The following is a 22,281-nucleotide window of genomic DNA, read 5'->3' as shown; positions in this document are numbered from 1 at the left end:
TTGATTTCGTTTTTTCAAAGTCTGTAGTCCATGATACTGTGAAGTAGCATATTCTTATTTTCGACAAAACAGATGAGTGTAGAACTTTTCTGAATATCCACATTAAGCTTTTAATTTTGTCCTCTCGATTTACATGCAAATTGAAGACTTCAATGACTTCAACATAAAGGTGTTTGATGGAAGGGAATTGAGTGGCTGGTATTGTTTTTTGTAGAGAATCCCTTATTGTTTGTTTCCTTGTTTGGGGACTAAGGTGTAGACGTTGGAATAAAAACCTTTGTTTGGGAGCCCAGAGCTTTACCTCAGCCACTTCTCTGGCCCCGATTTATTCCGTCTCTGATACTGCTATTTTAAATACCTCCTGCATGCGTTTTGAATGTTCTGTTCCTTCCCTTTATACCTCCTGGGGTGAAAGTCCAGCTTCTCCAGGAAGCAGCTGCCAGGGAGACAACCCCACAGACACAACTTTCCCCACAGTGGTTCGGAGCACCTGCCAGTTAACAAAAATCTGGAAGCCCTTCCCGATCCAAATATCTCACATTCCAGTCCATGGGAGAGAAAGCAAGCTGGTTTAGTTGAATCCAAAAATTAAAATGTAGAAATGGCAAAGAAGTTTCCAACTCGATTCAAACCCAGTGGACAAAGCAGCCCTTAAAGAACTCAGATTCGGGCGATTCGTCCTTTTCACTGTCTGCTTCTTTCACTGGCTCTGCCTTCGCCCCTGCACTGTTCTCTAAGGCATCTGCGTGCCTCTCAGAAGGCGTTTGGGAGGGTGAAGGAGACCACGTGTTAAAATCATTTCCTGTGTCCCTTAACTCACAGTAATCATTCCACAAATGATGAAATGTTTTACTATTATCAGGAAAAGATTATGATGATTAGACTTTGGCCACTCACACTTTGGTGGTGTCTTTAATCATAATGTATAGGGTATCAGTCTTTCTACACATTCTCATTTTTCTTAATAAATGCTGATTTCCATGTTGAATTGTTATTTATAATTGAAGTACCCTATCTAGATAAATTATTCGCCATTCCCACTTCGAAACGCAGATGTGTTTTTTTTACATGGAAGCCTGACTGACACAAATCAATGAAAAGAATAAGATAAAGCAACGTGTGGTATTGTAGTAAATTGTGGTTTAATTATGAGTTAAAATGAGTGATTTTAATGTTTGTAATGTGACGAATCCAAATATATCTGAATGATTTCCCGTATATCGAGGTTGGTCATATGTGTGTATTTTTAATTGCAGACCGAAAGGACCTAAATTATGTATTTAATGAGATGGAAGGGTATGAACATTGCTATCACCTGAGTACGTGAAAGTTAATAGTTTTTAAGAAACTATTAAGTATAGTTCTCCATGAGAAAATCTACAAAGCTTTTTTTCAGTATTTTTTATTTAACATACAATGTTAAAAATATTTAAGATGTTTAAGAATTTAGGCTTATAATTAGATAGTAGCTAATAACTTTGAATCTTCCATTTGAGATAATTTCAAAATAGTTATTATCTCAAAGAAGTGCTAGAATGAAGTATGCAGGAATAGAATTCTTTCACAAAACAAGCAATTTTTTTTTAATTCTGCACAAGAAATAAAAGATGCCAACATGGCATAATTATCATTCTAAAAAATGAATATATGTGTTTTATTAATATCATTTTGTACTTGGGTCTGGAGGTTTAGTGGAATTGTGTCTTAATAACACATTTCCATGCATTACAAATGTCAATAAATAAGCCAGTCACCGTAGGGCAGCGACTTTTCTCCACCTCACGGTCTTCACGCTGAGACGGGCGTAATGATGGTCATGTCAGTTCCTTCCTCAAGGCCGTTGTGAGGGTGGAGCGAGGGATACAGGTAATGTGCCCAGGAAAGCGTCTACACAACAGTATTATCTACACAACAGGATCGAAACACTACCTGTAGGAGTGCATTTCTCCTTAAGATAGCACCTGCACTGTGTTTTAAAATATAATTCTTTTCATCAATAAGGTTACTTCATTAACTACTTGGAGCTCACTGGACACCTTGCGGATATTATAGATTGCCCGCCACCCTTGACAGTCTCCTACTCACCCACACCTGCTGAAATGGAAGAACCATCAGAATAATTTTGGTCTCAGAGTAGTTGTGAGAGAGAACTTAAAATATAAGCCAAACATAATATTATGTAAAATAATATTATTTAGGAAATATTCATATTACATAACAATATAATTTAAGTGTCCTACACACATTCATATTACATATCTAGGAAATAAATGTCATTAAACTTACTAAGAAGAGAGTGCCTTAAAAACAAAGATGGGTAGAGGGAACAGAAATTATTCTATTCCATTTAACCTCAGTTTTACTTCTTTTATTTCATTTTATCCTTGAAGTCAGGCTATTGGAACTTTCTTTGTGAGAAGAATTAGCATGGAGATTATATGTATAGGATTCTGAATTTTTAAAGTGCTTTTGAAAGTTTTCCTTCTGTCAAAATTAAGACTTTCTGTTAAAATGAAGAGACAGCTGTGAAAGTGGCTGGCCAATCCCTTCCTAGGAATATTATTTTTACATGGTTCAGCTTTGAATCCGAGGGAGAATGTACTTCTTTTCTTCTTTTATTAATTAGTGCTTTTAATAGGAGCTTTCATTAATCAACGTGTCTTGACAAAAGCTGGTCTCTTTCCTCGGAGCTGAACAAATGCTGCTGTGTAGAACACTGGTACCGGTGCCAGTACTTACATTTTTGGAATGTATTACAAGGATTTGATACACAAAGGGTTCCAAGAAAAAAAAAATAAAAACGGTGTTAACATTGTAATACTCATATCATGTTTGACTGCTACAGTTACAAGAGATAAAAGATAAGACACACAAGGTAACGGACGTGATTGGTCATGTTGATTATTACAATTTCAATGTAGATTTTTCTTGCTTAAAATGAGTATACATATTTTTGGCACTCCGCTCCATTCTCTAAAGGCTACTTTTCAGATTTAATCACCACAGCAGAGGGAATCACGGGCAGTCTGTGGGACTTGTCCGAACATCACTTTGATCAGTTAGAAGCCCGTCCAATCGGACTTCATACCACCAAATAGAGACCTGTCCGATGTGCAGTGACATCGTTTAGAAGGGAGTTCCTTCAAAGAAGTGAGAAGCAGCTGAACACAGGCCTTATTAGCAAAGTATTAGCTATCTGGAGCCTGGGTTTATATACTTAACAACTATGAAATGAAATATGCTATTCAAGCTATTTACTATACGTTTTCCATGAGCCATGTGTTTAGAACTATGTAGAGAAAACGTCCTAGTGATTGAAAATGTACTTACTTGTTGTGGTATTTGGTGTGGGGTTACTGCAGCTCATGGTTGATGGCTATAAATTTCACCTGCATTATTCATTTCCCTAAAAAGTAGGTAGTCTAACAGATTTTTTTAATTTTTATTTATTTTTTTATTTTTTTAGGGACAGAGTCTCACTATGTTGCTTTCAGTAGAGTGCCATTGCATCACAGCTCACAGCAACTTCCAGGTCTTGGGCTTAGGCGATTCTCTTGCCTCAGCCTCCAGAATAGCTGGGACTACAGGCACCCGACACAACGCCCGGCTATTTTTTTACTGCAGTTTGACCGGGCTCGCGTTCCAACCCACCACCTTCTGTATATGGTGCCCTACTCACTAAGCCACAGATGCTGCCCACTAACACATTTTTAGGTGGAAATAAAAATCGCTTCCAAGAAAAGCCATGCCACACCCAATTAAAGGATGTATTTACTACTGAGCATTTTTATTCAGATCATTTCACTGTCTACACTTCAAAGAGAACCTAAGATCAATAGCTACTGAAATATTTCATTCTGAATTCCAGAGAAGGAAAAAGATGTGAGTTTGTGTGTTGAGAACTGTTAATTCACCTTACCCACATTAATGATCTGATCATTGTAACGTCACCAAAGTCTTTATTCTACACAGAGAGAATCCTTCAGTCTGCTGCTGTCTGGCTCTAGAACTGCACAGCACAGTCTAAGAGACTGACAGTGGTGATCAGGAGTGCAGGGCGACCGGGTTTGTTGCAGGCACAACCTTCTCCACAGTCCTTTGGTTTCTTCATCTATAAAAATGAAGATAATAGGAGCACCTGCTTCGTAGGGTTATGTGAGAATTAAGTAAGATAATAAATGGGTGGCAGCCAGCAAACCACCTAAGACATACCAAGCAGAGCGTTTCTGAAGTGTAGAGTCAAATGCTGCAGTTCTTTCCTTTCTTTTGTTCGAGTTCTGTGTGTGAATGATTTGCTCCCTGCACCTGCCCACCTGCTCCTCAGTCACCACATTGTTCTCTCAGCTCTGAGCTCAGTTCCTGACCTGTTGCCTCGGACTGTCTGGTGCGGCCTCTGTGTCGTGTGGAAGGTATTATTTGTGCTGTGTGTATTTCCATTTTGTTGTATGATATTGTAGTTTATGTGGGCATGACCTTTCTTTTCCCAACTAAATTGCAATTTGTGCATTTTGATAGACTTTACCATATTACCTTTTTCCCAGAAGTATCTTAATTTTTGCTGCCATAGATTTTCTCAACATATGTGTGTATTCATTGTCCATTACATGGACAGTGGAATACAGAGATACGGAATAAGTAGAAGTGACCACATAGAGTTCCTGGACCTTCTAGTGAAGAGGGATGGACAGAATCAATCAATCAGACGATGTGTCTAAAGGGAATATTGGCAATGGTGTGATGTTTTTTTTTTGCTATTTAAATGCATTAGGTAATTTGGGGAAGACCTCAGGAAGAGAGGAAACAAGAGACAAAACCTCTGGGGTGGGGGGGGAGTTCCAGGCAGAAGAAACAGCAAATGCAAACTTCCAAGGCAAGAGCCTGCCTGACTTGCTGGAAGCCCAGCTGGGTAGAGCAGAGTCAACTCAGAGAGAGTGGTGAGAGATGAGGGCAGGACAGCCTCCGCACAGGTGATGTGGGCCTGTGTTGGCCACTGTGAACTCTAGAGTTGTTTTATGAATGAGAGGGGGAGGCTTGTGGTTGATGAGGAGCTGTTTTAACTCTAAAGTGTTCATTCTGTACATTGCAGGATGAATAGACCTGGTTATCGGGGTCAAGGACAGGAGCCAGAGACTCCCAGGGCATTACAATCATCCAATGGTGATGACATTTATTTATTTATTTATTTATTGCAGTTTTTGGCCGGGGCTGGGTTTGAACCCGCCACCTCTGCCATAAGGGGCTGGCGCCCTACTCCTTTGAGCCACGGGCACCGCCTGATGACAATTTAATTACTACATTTTTCACTTCCCATTCTGCACAATGGAGAATCATAGACGTGCTTTACCATCCTTGCTAATTTTTTTTTTTTTTTTTTTTGTAGAGACAGAGTCTCACTGTACCGCCCTCGGGTAGAGTGCCGTGGCCTCACACGGCTCACAGCAACCTCTAACTCTTGGGCTTACGCGATTCTCTTGCCTCAGCCTCCCAAGCAGCTGGGACTACAGGCGCCCGCCACAACGCCCGGCTATTTTTTTTTTGTTGCAGTTTGGCCGGGGCTGAGTTTGAACCCGCCACCCTCGGCATATGGGGCCGGCGCCCTACTCACTGAGCCACAGGAGCCGCCCCGCATCCTTGCTAATTATAAATTAGTATGGGCAAGGATTCCAACAAATTTATGTTGGTCAACACCAGAAGTTTTAAATCAAGAAAATAAAATTTTGGTGCTCTCTACTGGCTGTCACTGCCTCCCCATCCCACCGTACACTGTCACCTCTCCCCCTTACAGAAGTTCTTACTGTAGCACACAGATGTCAAGAAGTATCCCTTCGTGTTATAAAGGAAAAACATTAGGGTGAAGGTGAAAACAAAATGGAAGTAAAAAAGTAGAAGGCCTAGTCCATATTCTCAAGGTATCTTTCTATTAATAATAATGATAAAAATAAACCAAACGTGTGTGTGTGTGATCTAATTCATACATTTTATAGTCATCTCATACTTGACCTGAAAACTACATATGTTTTCTATACATATATGGTTTTGCGAAATAGAAATCTATGCTTGGGCTTTGCTATTTCCAATCAATAAAATTCCATATGTATGCATATATATTTTGGGTTATTTAGCTCTAACTCAGTAGAGAATAATCTTATAGAAATCCAAGGTCTTTTTTTTTTTTTCTTTCTGAGTCAAAGGTATTCCTAATGTATATCTCGAAAAACTTTTGGGTTGGGACCAGTGACAATTATGAGATATAGTTATCCACGCAAAGGAGACAGAAAGGATTCCTTTTCACATTTATTTTTTCAGAGTGAAGCTCTTAAATTCTATTCATTATGCTAAGACTGCAGGTTAATCTCAGCAGGTTTCCTGACACCTCCCCCCCCACCCACCCCCGCCATCCCAAATGAAGGTAAAGCTTCTGCTGCCTCTAGGGAAAGGGAAGTGTCTGGCTGAGTGCTCTAAATCATACTTTCATGGTAAAATATCCACTTATAATTAATTTTCTGCTTGCTTTAGAATAGGACAGGTTAAGCAGTTGGTCACATTCAGTAAATAAGAAATTACTTGCAGTAATTTCCGCAACATTCTAATCACTTTGCATTTCTGAAACCTATTTTAAAAGTCTTTGATCTGCATTATGGTGGAAAGGACATTGAATGTGGAAAGACTGGCTTATGCATTCAACTTTGCCACCTGCTAACATGGTAGCTCAGGCTAGTCATTTACCCTAAACATCTCTATCTCCTAGCGATGAAAGGCATAGCAACCCACATCCCACCAAGTTGTTATGAGCACTCGATAGAAAAACAGACGAAAGCCACAAATGCAGGGGTCACAGGTGAGACACCAGATGAACCCAGATACTAGATGACACAGCAGAATTATCACAGTCCTAGAGTGGTGTTTCAGAGTTCTATGCTGTGCCACGAAAATGTCATCTTGTGAAAAAGGAAATATGACCCCTCTATTTTTTTCTGTATATTAAGGATTACAATATACTGTGACTGTTTGATTACATAATTAAAGGGGTTTTCTTTTCTTCATTAAATACATATAGAAAGGCTTTTCAGTTAACAGTGCATCTATTCTGCAGATGAGGAAGTCACCCTCTGCAATGTTCCTGTCCCTCCTTTTCCACCCACTGATTAGTTTTATACAGTTGACAGCAGTCTACCCTGTTGTGATCAGCTTGCAATTTTGTAGCAATCTGAAACACTGTGTTCAATCCCCCAAGGTGTTCTGTAGAAATGCTGTCAAACTATTTCCATGTATGTGTGCTTCCATTCTGTAGCTGTGCTTTGTACTCATTTAAGAAAACCAGGGTTTAATTTGTAACAGGACGTTTTCAAGATGAAACACAGAATTCCAAGCCTCAGCAAAATCACTGGTATATGACCACAGCCTTCTGTTCTAAATCTGAGTATGCCTGAATTCTATTAAATGCAAAGCAGTGTTTTTGAATATTGACATAGAATATGGCTGAATAAATAGCTTCAAATTTGGCCTTAAAATCTACTAATTGTTATCATGCTCCCCATCATCGTCTGGCTGTCGTCTATCCTTCCAATTTCCACCCTCATCCCTTTGCCCTATGTCCCAGGCTTGCTAGAACTCCCTTCAAAGGCCTAGCTCTAGCACCTTAATCGGGTGCTGTCTACCTGCGGCGCCTCTGTCTGGAAAGCCGTGTCCTCTGCTCCTTTCCTCTTGATCTCGGGCATTTCTGGTTCCAGAAAGCCTTTCTTTATACCCCAGTACCCTTTATGAATCAAGTAACTTCCCTTTGTCTCCCATGTATCCTGTGTGTGATTTAACCAAAATATTCTTCTTTGTGGACAATAGTAATGGGTTTTGTTGGCCATCTTCCCCACTAGACTAAAACTTTTAGAGAGCAAGGGTAGCACATATTTGACCCCAGAAGAAGGTATAAGTGTTTGCTGGTTAAATAGATACTTCTTGAACAAACTATTTGTCACTTGATTGAAAAGGCAGAAAATACATGTTACTAAAAGCATCATATTAACTTTGATACATTTAATATGACAGTGATCAGTAAGCACAGTTTACAATTTTATTAATGAAATACAGATAATAATTTCAGTGTACAAGCTCAGTACTCTGTAAATTCAAGTTTTTTATTAAATAGATACTGATATGATTCTATTATTTGCTTTCTGCATTTGGTACAGTATATTCAGAATTGTATTGGGTCGAGCACGTCTACCTGATAGACCTTTACTACCTCTTAAAATTTCAATCAACGAAATTGTTGTAATGTTGAAAATTGTTATTGGAACTACTTTAACTTCATTTAGATTTATTTCTCATGCACACAGAATAAAAAAAGTGATTTTGATAAGCTTTGAATTGAAATGCACACACAGACAGTTTAATAAAAATGACAAAACTGGGCACTGGTATTGTTTCCATTTTTCTGGGGTATGGAAGACAGACCAGTGTGAAGTGTCACCTGTTCATGTCCCCTGGTTTTATTTCTAATGTTTGCATTTGGTGCTGTGCTATTATTATTCAGCAAAAACAAATAACATTTAGAACAAAAGCAGTGTCTCTCATTTTCATTTTGATTAATAGCATTTTGTCTCCTGTAATTTGTAGGTGTTATTTGGAAGACGGAGCTTCAAAGGGTGCCTGGCTGAACCGGTCAAGTATTATTTTTGCGGGAGGTGATAAGTGGTCAGTGGACCCTCGAGTTTCCATTTCAACATTGAATAAAAGGGACTACAGCCTCCAGATACAGAATGTGGATGTGACAGATGACGGCCCCTACACGTGTTCTGTCCAGACTCAGCACACACCAAGGACCATGCAGGTGCATCTAACCGTGCAAGGTAGGCATTTTCAGAACTGTTAGGTAGTGAAGGCCTGTGCTCAGGAGTGTTTAATCCTTAGGGACCAAAACGATTCAGAAGTGACTATTGTTGAGTCAACGTTGAAATATATGTTGTCATTGTTTTAAGGGATTTGTGTTTCTAGATATTATTAAGTATAATAGGCATTATTCAGATCCTCACTTACAAAGATCAAGAAATATCCATGAACACCACATTATAATATTTTTTTCTTTCTTTTTTTTTCTTTTTTTTGAGACAGAGTCTTATGTTGTCACTCTTGGTAGGTGGAGTGCTGTGGCGTCATAGCTCATAGAAACCTCAAAATCTTGGGCTCAGTAATCCTCTTGCCTCAGCTTCCCATGTAGCTGGGACTATAGGCACCCACCACAATGCCTGGATATTTTTAAAGATGGGATCTCACTCTGGCTCAGGGTGGTCTCGAACTCCTCTGAGTTCAAACAATCCACCTGCCTCAACCTCCCAGAGTTCTGGGATTACAGATGCGAGCCACCACACCCGGCTTCACATCGTCATATCTGTATATTATTCTTTCTATGTCTTCCTTTAAATCACCCCTGAAATAAATCTTTGAGAACCCTTGATTGATACGTTCACAAAAATCTTTGAGACCTTATGATACATTAAAGTATCAGAACTTTTCGGAATGTAGATGGTAATGCTTTAAAAGCAATTCTCTAACCTTCCAGCACTCTGTCTCAATCCAACATCTGTTTACTTTGACTGAAGTCACAGGGAAAAATAGTAGCCTTTTAGAATAGGAGTGCTTTATTTAAATATAGAGTAATTGAAAATATATGTACACAATGCTGTACGCTTTGATTTACTTTTGGTCGATCACAAATATTGCTAGCTAACTTTCAATATCAAAATACAAACGGAATCACAAAATTATTCTCTTTCTCGTGCATGCTAACATGTAAGAGCGCATAAACCCCCAACACCAATTAGTTTTAAGAAAGATGCTATTATAATGCTAGGAGAATGAAAAATGTTTACTTTTGCCTTTTTACATTATCCTTTTGTGTCTTGTAAATTAATCATGTGCTGATTGTATAGAAATATTATGCTCTGTGGAACTCAAGAATGGCATTGCAGTATTTCTAAGTAAAATTAGTTAGTAACAAATTACATGATGATGTGATACTAGTACGTGGGTTTTATTCCTAACAGGAAAGTTGAGTGAGGAAATTAGTTGTACTATCTCGGAATTTACCCTTCAATAAACAATGCTAAACATTAATTTAGGTTACATTGCTGAAGCCCAGAAAAGATGGTTAATCTATAATTTTATTAAATGTATTAACACAGAGATTTACTTCCTTACATAAAGGTAAACCTGAATTTAAGCACAGATTCATTGGTTGGTACAGTAAAAAATTTAATGTTTTCATAAGGTTAAACTTCTTTAAAAAAAATAACTTTAAGGAGGAAAATGTAAATTAAAAAATAAGTCTGAGGGTTTCCTCAGTAGTTTCTCTTATTACAGGTCATTGAAGGTGCAATGACGTTCATTATCTGAAAGTGGCTTATGATACTATCATACCGTTTTCCTAAGAGACCATCTTTATTCAGAGATTATTTAGGGAATGCAAGAGGTGGGAGTTCGCCAAGCTTCAGAAACGGACATGAGAGTATTAGGGAAAAACACATTTCTTCTGTTATCCCAGCCTAATCCTAGTCTCTTGTTTGGTTCTGCGCCCTCTGACTTGCGTTTCGGCCGAATGACTATAAAAGATTTTTATTATGTGAGCAAGAGTATACTTGGATAATAACATATTCAAGTAACTTAAGATACAGACATTTTGCTTGCACATTTTAAACTTGTAGGTTTAAATTATATATTTCTGAATAATAAATATCCTCTTTTCCTTTTCCCACTCCCCTTCATGGACCTGTATTTTTAAACTAGATCGTGGTAGGTAAGCCCTGCCAGGCACGTGTGTAATCCTCATAAGGTTTCCTTACAACTGTGAAATGCACTGAGTGTTTAATACTGTTCATATTTTCAAAACTGTTAAGGCATTATTATTTGTCGGACATTTGATGCTGATGAACTTTTGAGGCATTAGTATTGTTTTGACAGTATATTATTTTTCTCTAGAAATGGCTACAACTATACACTTTGAAGAAATAAGACCCGGTGTTCAGCAGATCAGTGAGGCAAAAATAATCACCATTTATCTATGGTACATTTCAAAATAGCTAGAAGAGAATAATTTAATGTGCTTAACATAAAGAAAAGATAAATAAGATATGGATATCCAAATTACCCTAATTTGATGGTATCAATGGATCAAGTTATCCTATGTAACCTCAAAATACTTATAGCTAACACATATTAATAAAACAATCATGCTGTCAGAAAGAAAAGAAAATCAATCTTTATTATTTTGAAAGTATATGATTGGGTCAAATTAAAAGCTAAAAATTTTACACTATTTATGAACATAATTACTTATCAGAAGTTGATTGGCATGTGGGCAGTTTTCCAATTAAATTAATAAAGTTCGTGGAATACATTAATAGGCTTGTCAGTCAATTTAAGAATTAAATAAATGCCATGAAAAGTCAACCCCACTTAAGCTACATTTCCACGCAATGAACAGAAGTAAACTGATGGGTATGTCTCGCCATCTCTTTGATTATTTGATGCTCAGGCCTCTCTGGATAGTGTTGAAAGATGTGCTTTTGCCTTATAATTTGTCCATTCTGTATTCACCAAACAAAGGAACTTAGTAGCTGGGGAAGATGGTATTAATCACTGATGCTTAACTTACCTTGGTTAGTAAAAGCAGAGGTCCTCTGCAAAGGGTGCAGCTATGTACCCAAGGGAAAAAAAATCACAATCTTAAAATTTCGTGAGTACAAAGATTGCCCATCTCTGCCAACCTAGGCACTGGCCATGGGGGAATTTCTTGGAGTTATTGATTTCTTAGAGCAATTAATACAAATTAATGGAATACTGTGGGAAGAAAAACACACTAATAGAAGTAGAGAAACCTGGATTCTAACCCTGATTTTCCCCTCATAAAATGGATAATTATCAAGCCTCTCTGGGGTGCACTTTCTTTATTTGAAGGAGGATTCAGATACGTAGATTGTTAAAACTCATGCTAGTTTAAGACAAAAACACAGATGAAAAAAACAAAGGAAAAAAGCAAACAGAAAGAAAGAAAGAAAGAGCCCACTGCAATTATTTCCTTTTGTCCTAAAAGGGAAAAAAAAAAGTATTGAATTATTTAATATAAAACTTTAAAGATATTCTATAACTCACATTGAGCACATATACATTTTTTTTTTTTTTTTGAGACCTAGATTTGCTCTATTGCCCCAGCTAGTGTGGTGGCGTCATCTTAGCTCACAGCAACCTTGGATGCCTGGGCTCACATGGTGCTGCTGCCCCAACCTCCCCTGTGGGGGGACTACAGGTGTCCACTACACCTGCCTCATTTTTTTTTTTTTTTTTTACTTTTATTAGAGACAAATGGAGTCTTGCTCTTGGTCAGGCCAGTCTGTAATATCTGAGCTCAAGCAATACTCCTGTCTCAGCCTCTCCGAGTGCTAGGATTATAGGCATGAGCTATATACACAAAATAATTTTTACACATAGCCTCTTGTATGTACTCATAAGTATATTTTATTTATCTTTATATTTTTCTTCATCAGCGTAGATGGGCAATCTAGGTAGTCATGGAATTTTAACAGTGTGATAAATTAGTTTGACCTTAAGGGGGTAGATAGATATTGGCTAATGGACTGTGTGGAAATATAATTGTTTTCATTACCTATATATAATATGGTGCTAATAAATCAAGTTCCTTATTACTAAGTGTTTTAAATTCTGTGGTTCGACATTTACTAAGAACAAACTTCCTTGATCATTAGTAAATGTCTATATAGACACCACACACACACACAAGACTTGTAACAAAGCCACAGATCCACGTGACACCACTATAATAAAAGGACTCGTGAGATATAAAGCTGCCAACCCCAATACAGAATGGGCATGATACCGTGGTTTGAACCCCAAATTTCATGACCCAGGAATGTAACATGAAATGTAACAGTATTGGGAAGTGGGGCCTCACACGAGGTGATTAAGTCATGGGGACTCTGTCCCCTGGATGGGTCGGTGTCATTGTCAAGAAAATGGGTTACTGGTCATGTGCAAGTAGGTAGGGGTGTTCTGAAGTGGGTCTGGCCGCCTCTGGTTGCCTCGCTCTTGGACGTGCCTTCTGCCTTCTGCCGCAGGGTGACCCAGCACCCCACAGATACCAGGGCCACACTCCTGGGCATTTTAGCCTTTAGAACTGGAAGCCAAATAAGTTTCTTTCCTTATAAATTCCCCAACTTGTGGGATTCTATTCTAGCCACATGAAATGGACTAAGGCAAACGGCCCCTACTCTGAGTTCTCCGTGATGTCTGAAGTCTAGTTTGCTTATACCACAGAGACTCATAGGTATTGTGTATTAAACAAGTACGTGTTAAATGTTTATCACTCAGCTCTGTCCTCTCAGAGAGATATACTCTAGGCTTTTGTAAGCAGAGTAGAAAGAGCCTTGACTGGCACATAACTTCCTATATGCAAACTACCTGCCAAGTGGCTTCAGCCTCCCCAGGGCACTGAAATGTCCTCAGTGCACCTGATTTGGCTGGAGGCTGTGATAGATGGAAGGCAACCTGTCTCTTCTCCCAGATAATCTTGGTGGTCTAGCTGCTGGAATTATATTCAGCAGACAGCATTCTTTGTCCTGCCCTTCTGGAGATGGCCTCATCTAAAGAAAGCCGCCTTGTCAAGGGCAGCCAACACCCAGGGGCTGATTGAGGCAGTGGTGTAAAGACCTTTCCTTTAAGCCTACAGTAAGACGATTCCAATGGGCCGCAATAGTGCCGGAGCTCCAAGTGAGCAGCCAAGGACGCACCCAGTCTGCCTGCAGCTCAGCCGCTTGCTCTCCTCAGACCTCCGTCTCCCTGCTTCTCCTTGCCCAGAGGGTAATCACAGGCTGTTCCTCAATAAATACTCTGAGTCTAAACTCCGTCTTGCTTCAGAGTCTGCTTCCCATAGATTCCCAACATTCTCCCAATGTCAGAGCCTCATCTTTGGATTAGTCATTGTTTTGAGAAAGCTTTTGTCAAGTGCAAAGACAAGACATTCGAACACCATTGATTACATACACTCCATTTTGTGTTGAGAGGGATTTAAAGTGGCTTACAGGGAAGAGTCCCGCACCCTGAGATAAGAGGGGAAATGGAAGACGGTAGAGGGACGCAGGAAGAGTAGAAGGCAGAGGGGAGGTTAGATCAGAAGGATTTCTATATAATTTCAGAGCTTGGTAAAAAATATAGTCCCAAGATTTCTAGCAGCCAACACGGAAACAGGATGAGTTATTCATTTCATGGTCTGTACATTAAAACTTATTTTTCTTGGTACCCTGATCCTGTTGTTCAGAATGAAGACGCATTTTTACTATGGGACGTCTCAGAGTCGCTGTGAGACGTAAGGGACATCTCGACAGTCACCGGGCGGTCCTCACAGCACTCACTCACAGGGTTTTCCTTATAACGCCTTTCAATAAAACCTGAAGTACAGGGAAGTAAAAAGAAAAACAGAAATTTAAAAATAAATTCAACATGATGCCAGTCCAATAACAAGGAGATAGCTTTTTGATTATCACTTTAATCTATGAATAAATTTTAGAGCCTGTCTTTCCTATGCAAACCTCCACAAATATTCTCTCTCTCTCAATGGGTCTTTGAATAGAAATTCAAGTGCAGATACTTCAAAGTTATATTAACCAATGGGTATCTGGAGAGCAATTATTCTGTGTGGCCACAAGGATATAGCCACATCCTTTAAAGACCTGCATATCTTAATCTAATGTTAACATCCTTTTTATGAATATTAAAGCCTCGACAGGGCACACATCAGAAGGAAAGGATCCCATGCTCAGTTTCAGAATCCCAGTTTGAGGTTTCTGGGTATAAACAACCTCACAGAACATGAACCTGCCTTCCTCAAAAGACCCAAAGAGGGAAAAAGCTGTAATGATCAAAAGCATGTCAAAATATCATACACGTTACAAAATTCAAGTCATTGTATGAGACAGTGAGCCTGTCGACATTTCCCACAAGTCACAAAATGAAACCAAAGCAAGAGCATCAACCCTGGGAAACATTTTACAGAGTCCACAAACGTCGAAAGAGTCATTGTCTTAACACAGTGTTGGCTCAGGACAGGCCCCTCACCCTGGGTTGCGTTCTCTTTTATTCAGGTTCTATTTCCACCTGTTGGGGAGATTAAGATTATATCAGGAACCCAATTTTGGACACGCCCTCAAATGCAAAGAAATGTGCAAACACTCCAAACACAGGCTTTTAATAATTTCAGCCTGGATGCAATAAACTCTGAAATTAAAATTTGCCTTCATAACTTGGCAAGTGTCCTTCCTCCACCTAAAGAACTTCTAGGTTTGAGCAATTTAACTTTTGGTGGTGCATCTGCAAGATAAAATTGTTGCAAAATATAATCCCAGATAGGAGAAAAAGATACTCGTTGGTGGAGTTACTACCAGTAAAAAATAGGAAGCCAGTCTCCCCAGGGTCCGTAGTTGTTAGGATGTGGTCTACATCTTCTCCATACACATATCATTAGCTAGATGACAGGGAGAAATCACTGAGAACTGATTGCACGTGATAGTACACACCTGGTGTCCGGTTGTAAGAAAACGTTACTCTCTAAAATTCACTTAAAAGTGCTTTCAGGGCCGTGCCTGTGGCTCAGCGGGAGGGGCACTAGCCCCACATATAGAGGGTGGTGGATTCAAACCTGGCCCCGGCCAAACTGCAACAAAAAAATAGCCGGGCATTGTGGCGGGCACCTGTAGTCCCAGCTACTCGGGAGGCTGAGGCAAGAGAATCGCCTAAGTCCAGGAGTTGGAGGTGGCTGTGAGCTATGTGATGCCACGGCACTGTACTGAGGGCAATAAAGTGAGACTCTGTCTCTACAAAAAAAAAAAAAAAAAAAAAAATGCTCTCAAATATTTAAGTTGAAAGTTACATAGATAGGAGTGTACAGACTCATTCCCAGTCCCTCTACAGGAATTTCTACCTGGTAGAACACAAATCACTCTTTGCTTTCCCCATTGACATGATGGTGCAGGTCCAGTGAGACCCAGTTACCCTGAGCCCACACAGACTAATCAGTACCCAACTGCTGGGCAAAGGATGAAGACCAATTAAGTTCAATAAATGATAAAAATAAGGCTGCATTAGTCCTTACGGATTTCCCCCACAATAGCCCAGTGTTAACAATTGGAACTGTGCCTGAACACCCTTTTTTTCTATTTGTATTGATCTGTTATGTCCAGATTTGCAATTAGTGACGAGAAGAACGTATTAGCAGTTTAGAAGATACGGCTTATTAGTTAATAGGGATACCATTATATTCCCTGGGTGTTTTATGTAGTAGAAAATATTTAATATGTCAAAATATGTGGAGTTGTCTTATCGAGGTCTAATGCTCTGACATCTAACAGTTGAGAACAATTATGCTGAATGGGAGAATTTTGGAAAACTAAATCTTCCAGGTGCCATTTGTGATCTGACTTGAGCATTCCCATAAATTCACCTTCACCACAACGTCAGGCCTCCTTACCCTTGTTTAGGCAATGAAATAATATGTAATAACTAAAAAAACTAATGCATTTTTCAAGTAGATATTTTCAGTTTTCTTTTCACATAACCCAGGCTAGCTATCCTTACATGGCAAGATGTTTCAGCCAAGATTCTAGGAAATCATTGCCTCATTCTGAGTATGCTGATATTAATTATCAGGTTAATGTAGCGATTCTCAACCTTTGGGTCATGACCCACAAGAATTATATTAGAGGGCTACAGCATTAGGAAGGTTGAGAACCACTGGCTTAATGGTTTGGCTACTATAGTCCATAAGAAACAAGTTTAAAGGGATTAATTTTATTGAAAGTTTCATTTGAATACAGAGTCTTCTCCAGAATACAAGTTTTTCTATTCTTGTAAATTTTCTTTCTTTTTACTTTTATGATCTTAAAAACATTTTATTGAGCATTATTTTTCTGCAACTAAGATTTGAAAGGTAGTGAAAAGAGAAGGTATAGTTCAATAAATAGTATTTTCCTCCAAAAATTTTTCTCTGTAACTATCATGATCATATTTTCCTAATCAAAAATTCATGTATGAAGGCTTATATTTTGTGTAATAGAATATCTGACATTAGGAATATTGTAAGTCAAAGCTGTCCTAAAACCCACGGTACACTTCTCACTATATGTAAAGGGAATGAATGAATTGATGGTATTTTCTTATAAGCTTTCAATGTGTAATTATTTGTTGAAGAAAGACAGTTAGAAAAGAATAGGGAAAATGATACTGATGGAGATTCAACCTTGCTGTCTGCCATGTGCTGAGTCACCCCTTTTCCTATAAAACAACTTTATGAGTTGGTAACAGCCAGGGGAATAATACTGGAATTTCAGTAAGCATCTTTGCTAAGTAGGGAATTGAACCAGCAAAGGTGGTTCTTTGGTGCCTTGGATCTATTCCTGAGTTGGATAATATTTTGAGGAGATGATAAAAGAGGGGGAAAAAATCAAGTAAGTGTATCATTTGCGATAAGGGTTGATGAGGAGCAGTATTGTCCTTGTTTAAGTTTTACAACATTGTCAAGTATTAAATAAAATGACATCTGAGAGTGGTTCACATAAGAATTAAGAGCAACATTATGTATTATTCATTTTGAGACTAAGTAGAACAATATTTCTGGTTTTGATGACATATAATCCAAAATACAATTTTTAAAGTAATTATCTTTTTAAGCAAGATTTGCTGCCCTTTTGAGTCTCATTGATGATTAATGACATTTATTCTAGTTTCATAACTGTCTCAAAGCACATTCTGATCATATTGTCAGTTTCCTGTAGTAATTCTTACTATTATTTTATATAGTCAATATAGAATGGTTCTATTTGTTGCCTATCCTACAGAATCCTTATTTTTTCTTTAAAAAAATTCAAAGAAAATAACTGTGTAAGTAACACCTATCAAATCCCAGTGCAATGTACACAATCACTATGAAAATCTCTCTATAAATAAAAGATTACCAACTTCTAGCTAACCCATTTATTTGGAGAACATTGCAAATAAAATCTCACTGTGGTGAAATAACTTATCTTCTTGGAAGTCAGTAATGAGATTTGTTCTGTTTTCCTTCCCAAATCATGTTTATAATTAAGATATCACTAAAGAAGCAATTAGGATTTTAGTGTTTTCATTAGCTAAATTCTAAATGGTGCACCCCTTTTAACCTTTATTTGGGACAAGGATAAAATTTAGCACATGAGGAAATTTGAATCTGCTAATGATATTATTTATCTTATGATTTGTAACAGAAGAATGGGGATTAACCGTATGTAATGCCTGATGAAAAGTGGGCAAAACTAAGACTCATAGCAAAGTTCATTTATAGAATAAGGGTTACCCTGTGCCACCTTCAATGTCTTTTTGTCCCATGCCATTTTGCCTCCCATCCCTTCAGCACCTTGTGGGTAGTAATTCAGTAAGAGCAGTAGAGAGACTCCGGTAAGATGGGCCACGCACCTGCCCTAGGCCCTAAGCTTTGTAACCCACATTGGTAGGTTTGCACCAGGACCAGGACTTTCTTAAAGTCTGTAGTCATGAATTTATTAGAAAATCTGATGAAATCTCTAGACTCTGTCTCTAGAAAAACATACATACCCTTAACATTTTATCTATATTTTCTGTGAGCACAGACTCAAAAATCCCTTTAATCCATATGTGGATTCCAAGTAAGATCCCAATTAAACTCCTTGAGGGCAACAACTGGGTCTTAAACCTTCTTGACCCTCAAACTATCACAACAGTGTCTGATCAATGTTAAGGACTCAATAGAGTTTTATTAATTGTTTATACAGAGGGTTATTATAGTGTGGCCTGGGCCTTGGATTGACGTCAAGTGGTGTTCAGCTTCGAAATTTATATAGTTTGTACACTGGGTTACATGTCTTCATTTCCTTAAGACTCCCTTTCATCCTCTGAGTAGTAAAAATAATGCCCATCTCTCCAGTTTGCTGTAAAAATTTGAAACATAATTAGATACATATTTCTCAAACTGTCTGATTCACAGCAGGTGTTCAGTAGACGCTATAATCTTTCTTTTTCCAAAGAGTTAATAGTGTACAGATGAGTCCTTTCTTCTTTTGCTCTTTGAGCCAGGATATAATTGATATTGCTCTCATTGATTCCAAGTGACTTTTTCTTTCAATATGTAAGCAAGATTAATCTGGAAAATGTTAATAAAATTCATTAGTCCTCCTTCTCATGGAGAGATGAGTAAAAGAGAGAGTAAATGTATACCAATGTTAAGATTTTAAGCTAAAATAATTGAAAATAATTCTACATTTTTAAAAAAAGCTAATTACTACCTAAAGTTAAAGATAGTGTGCAGTCCTTTTTGCCTGTCTTATCTTAAAGCCATTCTCTGCGCCTCTTCTGTATAACCCCTGTGGCTGTGTTCCCAGCCTACTGTGTTTCCTGGTTTCTGGCAGGATCCCCCAGGTGGGAGACTCTGACGGGAAAGAGAATGAATGCAGGAGGGCAGGAAAAGTTGGCTCTTTTCTTTTCTGTCATTGCCCCAGGCAGTGCCTCCTGCAAGGCCTGTGTGTCCCTGGCCCCAGCTCACACTGGGAAGCCCTCTACCTTAAGTTCCTAGTGCATGGCAGGTTGTGACAATCTCCAAGAAAATACAGATCATACCTATCTCTCTGCCCCATCCTTAGTGACTAAAACAGGATCTGGCATGCAATTGGGGCTGAAATAAATTTTGAATGCATGACTGACGGCCTAGATGCTGAAGGACAGGCCTGGCCTGTGGGCTGTGTCAGGACAGCTGCCTGCAGGGAATACAAGTGGCCTTTTGTTGTTCCTGGTAAGAATCTCTGAGCCACTCCCCTTTGCGTGGTTTGGCGTGTCAGTCTTTCATCACATGTGTCAACAATTCCTTATTTTTTTTTATTTTTTTTTTTTTAGAAATACAGTTGAACCTTGACTATCATGGCTGTGAGGGGTGCAGACCCCTATGTAGTTGGAAATCACATAACTTTCACTTCCCCAAAACTTAACTACTAATAGTGTGCTAATGACCAGGAACCTTACTGATAAAATAAAGTCAGTTAGCACGGATTTTGTATGTTTTATTTATTATGTACTGTATTCTGACAATAAAGCTAGGGAAAAGCAAATGTTATTAAGAAAATACTAAGGAAGAGAAAATATATTTACTATTCATTAAATGGAAGTGGGTCATCGTGACGGTCATTATGAAGGTTGTCGTCCTTGTGGTCTTTATGAAGGTCGTCGTCCTTGTGGTCTTCGTGTTGAGTAGGGCACAGAGGAGGGGAGAGGAGTTTTTCTTGCTGTCTGTCTGTGGGAGGCGAGGACAGGAGGAAATACATCAGTGTATATGAGACCCACAGAGTTCAAGCCCATCTTTTCAAGGATTAACTATACTCAGATCGGTTTCCATTTTCTGGACGGGATACTGAGTGATTCAGATCTTTTCCCTAAAAGTTCAAGTATTTCCTACTTGAAACTATTCCCAAAATGCATGTTTCAAGCTCTATCCTCTGTATAGGTAACCATTATATATAATGGGAATTACTGCTTTGCATTCTGAAGAAAATATATCTCATTCTTGAGTATAGAAAACAAACTTTAAAACAAATTTTAAAATTAATTACACATATGTTGGGATCTCAGATTTACTAAACTAATTATCAGAACGTAAGATAAATTGGGAAAGCTAAAAGTATGCATAATTATTAAACGTTGGCATTTATGTGAGCCTTGGGCTTCTCTTTATTAGCTTTTTGGGTGCAATTATCATTAACATTTAAGCTGCATCTTTAATGAATATTGGAGCTACAAATACACAATGGCATGCGTGGAGATGATTCTTTCATGATCCACAGACTGCAACTTTAAGAGAAAAAAAAAAAACAAAACTACAGGGAGGCTGTAGAACTGTGGCTGTGTATTTACCCCGGGAGCGGTGATCTGTCTTGCAGTGTTCTGGGCCTTAATTTTTATAGCTGCACGTGTGCCTTGTGGGGAAACTAATGAAGAGCAATTTGGAACTCTTCTGCAGGAGACTAGTTGACCAACTGCATTTGGACAGTAATTCTAATGCGACCCAGACACCTAGACTTCTTCGAGCAGCTCCCTTTACCAAGCATTGTTATAGGAATCAGAAAAGAAAGACCTGCCTACAACAATTAATCTTTCGCTGTAAGGAACTTAGCTAACAGCTCAGGGATATTCAAGGGAAGGCAAATGAGTAAACTAAGGCTGGATAGGGACCAGGACAAAAGTCTATGCAGAACACCCAAGAAGTCAGTGATCTTCTTTGTCTAGGGGATGGTGCCCAACCTTGGGAGTTAAGTCCTTGGTGGCTTTGAGGTTTGATTACAAGGTAGGAAGTGGGGTGTGCTATAGAAAATTGCTTGGCAGTCACTCTGAGTGTATACAGTAATGCCTCATTTAGAGCTGAATGGGGAGCTGCTTCATGTCCCAGTAAGCAATTAGAAGAATGATGCTACATTGTTTTGTTCCATAAAGGAGGATGAGGATTGGAGGATAGAGAAGTGGGAACAGGACAGACTGGGTGAAGGGTTCAATCCGAAGAGCTCTGTCGTAAGATGTCTTTTGACATCTTGGGCTCACAAGGGATGTGCCCTATGCTCATAAAGGGATGCTTAAAAGTGCAGCTACTGGAAGGTGGGAATATGTTGGAGGCTGGCTGAGTATGCAAGAAGCTTTGGGAACAATGGAGACTTGGGAGCAGCTGTGGGAGGCTGCCGTAGCTGGGCTTCACTGCCGACTGGAGCCAGAGGAGCAGCTGGCGAGGGTTCAAAGCCCTGGTCATGGTTGAAGCATCCCCCGGTGAAAAAGCTGCCAGGGAAGCAGCCCTTGTGAGCATCACCATATGGAAACTTTAGGGTTATCCACTCAGCCCCACCGTCTCTGCGGCTGGGAAAGGTCGAAAATGAGTGTTACATGTATATATAAAAAAGTGGTGAAATGTTCACTTGACTTAGAAAATAGGTATGAGATTTTTAAATAACAACTTTCCTCAAACTCTGACATAGCCTTTCGTGGCTGATGTGGTATCACTTTTGGTTGTTGCTGTTTGTGTACTAACAAGTTTGCCCTTAAAAAGGCAGGTGTTTAATTGGGCGAAACAAAGAGACTTGACGTGATAATAAGGGATTCTTTAACTGCAAAACCCATGAAAGTGTATGCAAAATTTGATACTCCAGTATTCCCCCCCCCCCAGGAACACTAACTAGAGTTTTT

General features: G+C 38.9%; 1 protein-coding gene across 1 annotated transcript in view; it reads left to right on the top strand.

Annotated features, from left to right (window-relative positions):
• The window catches only part of NEGR1 (neuronal growth regulator 1), an 837,414-nt gene that overhangs the window by 330,978 nt on the left and 484,155 nt on the right, over positions 1–22,281 (top strand). The window contains exon 2 of the mRNA XM_053592246.1: positions 8,614–8,846. Coding sequence (XP_053448221.1) covers positions 8,614–8,846 — 233 coding nt within the window. The remainder of the gene's footprint in view (positions 1–8,613; positions 8,847–22,281) is intronic.

This window comes from Nycticebus coucang, chromosome 5 (genome assembly GCF_027406575.1).
Source record: "Nycticebus coucang isolate mNycCou1 chromosome 5, mNycCou1.pri, whole genome shotgun sequence".
NCBI classification, from domain to species: Eukaryota; Metazoa; Chordata; class Mammalia; order Primates; family Lorisidae; genus Nycticebus; species Nycticebus coucang.
The sequence above is the reverse complement of the archived record's forward strand: the minus strand, read 5'-3'. Positions and strand labels throughout refer to the sequence as shown.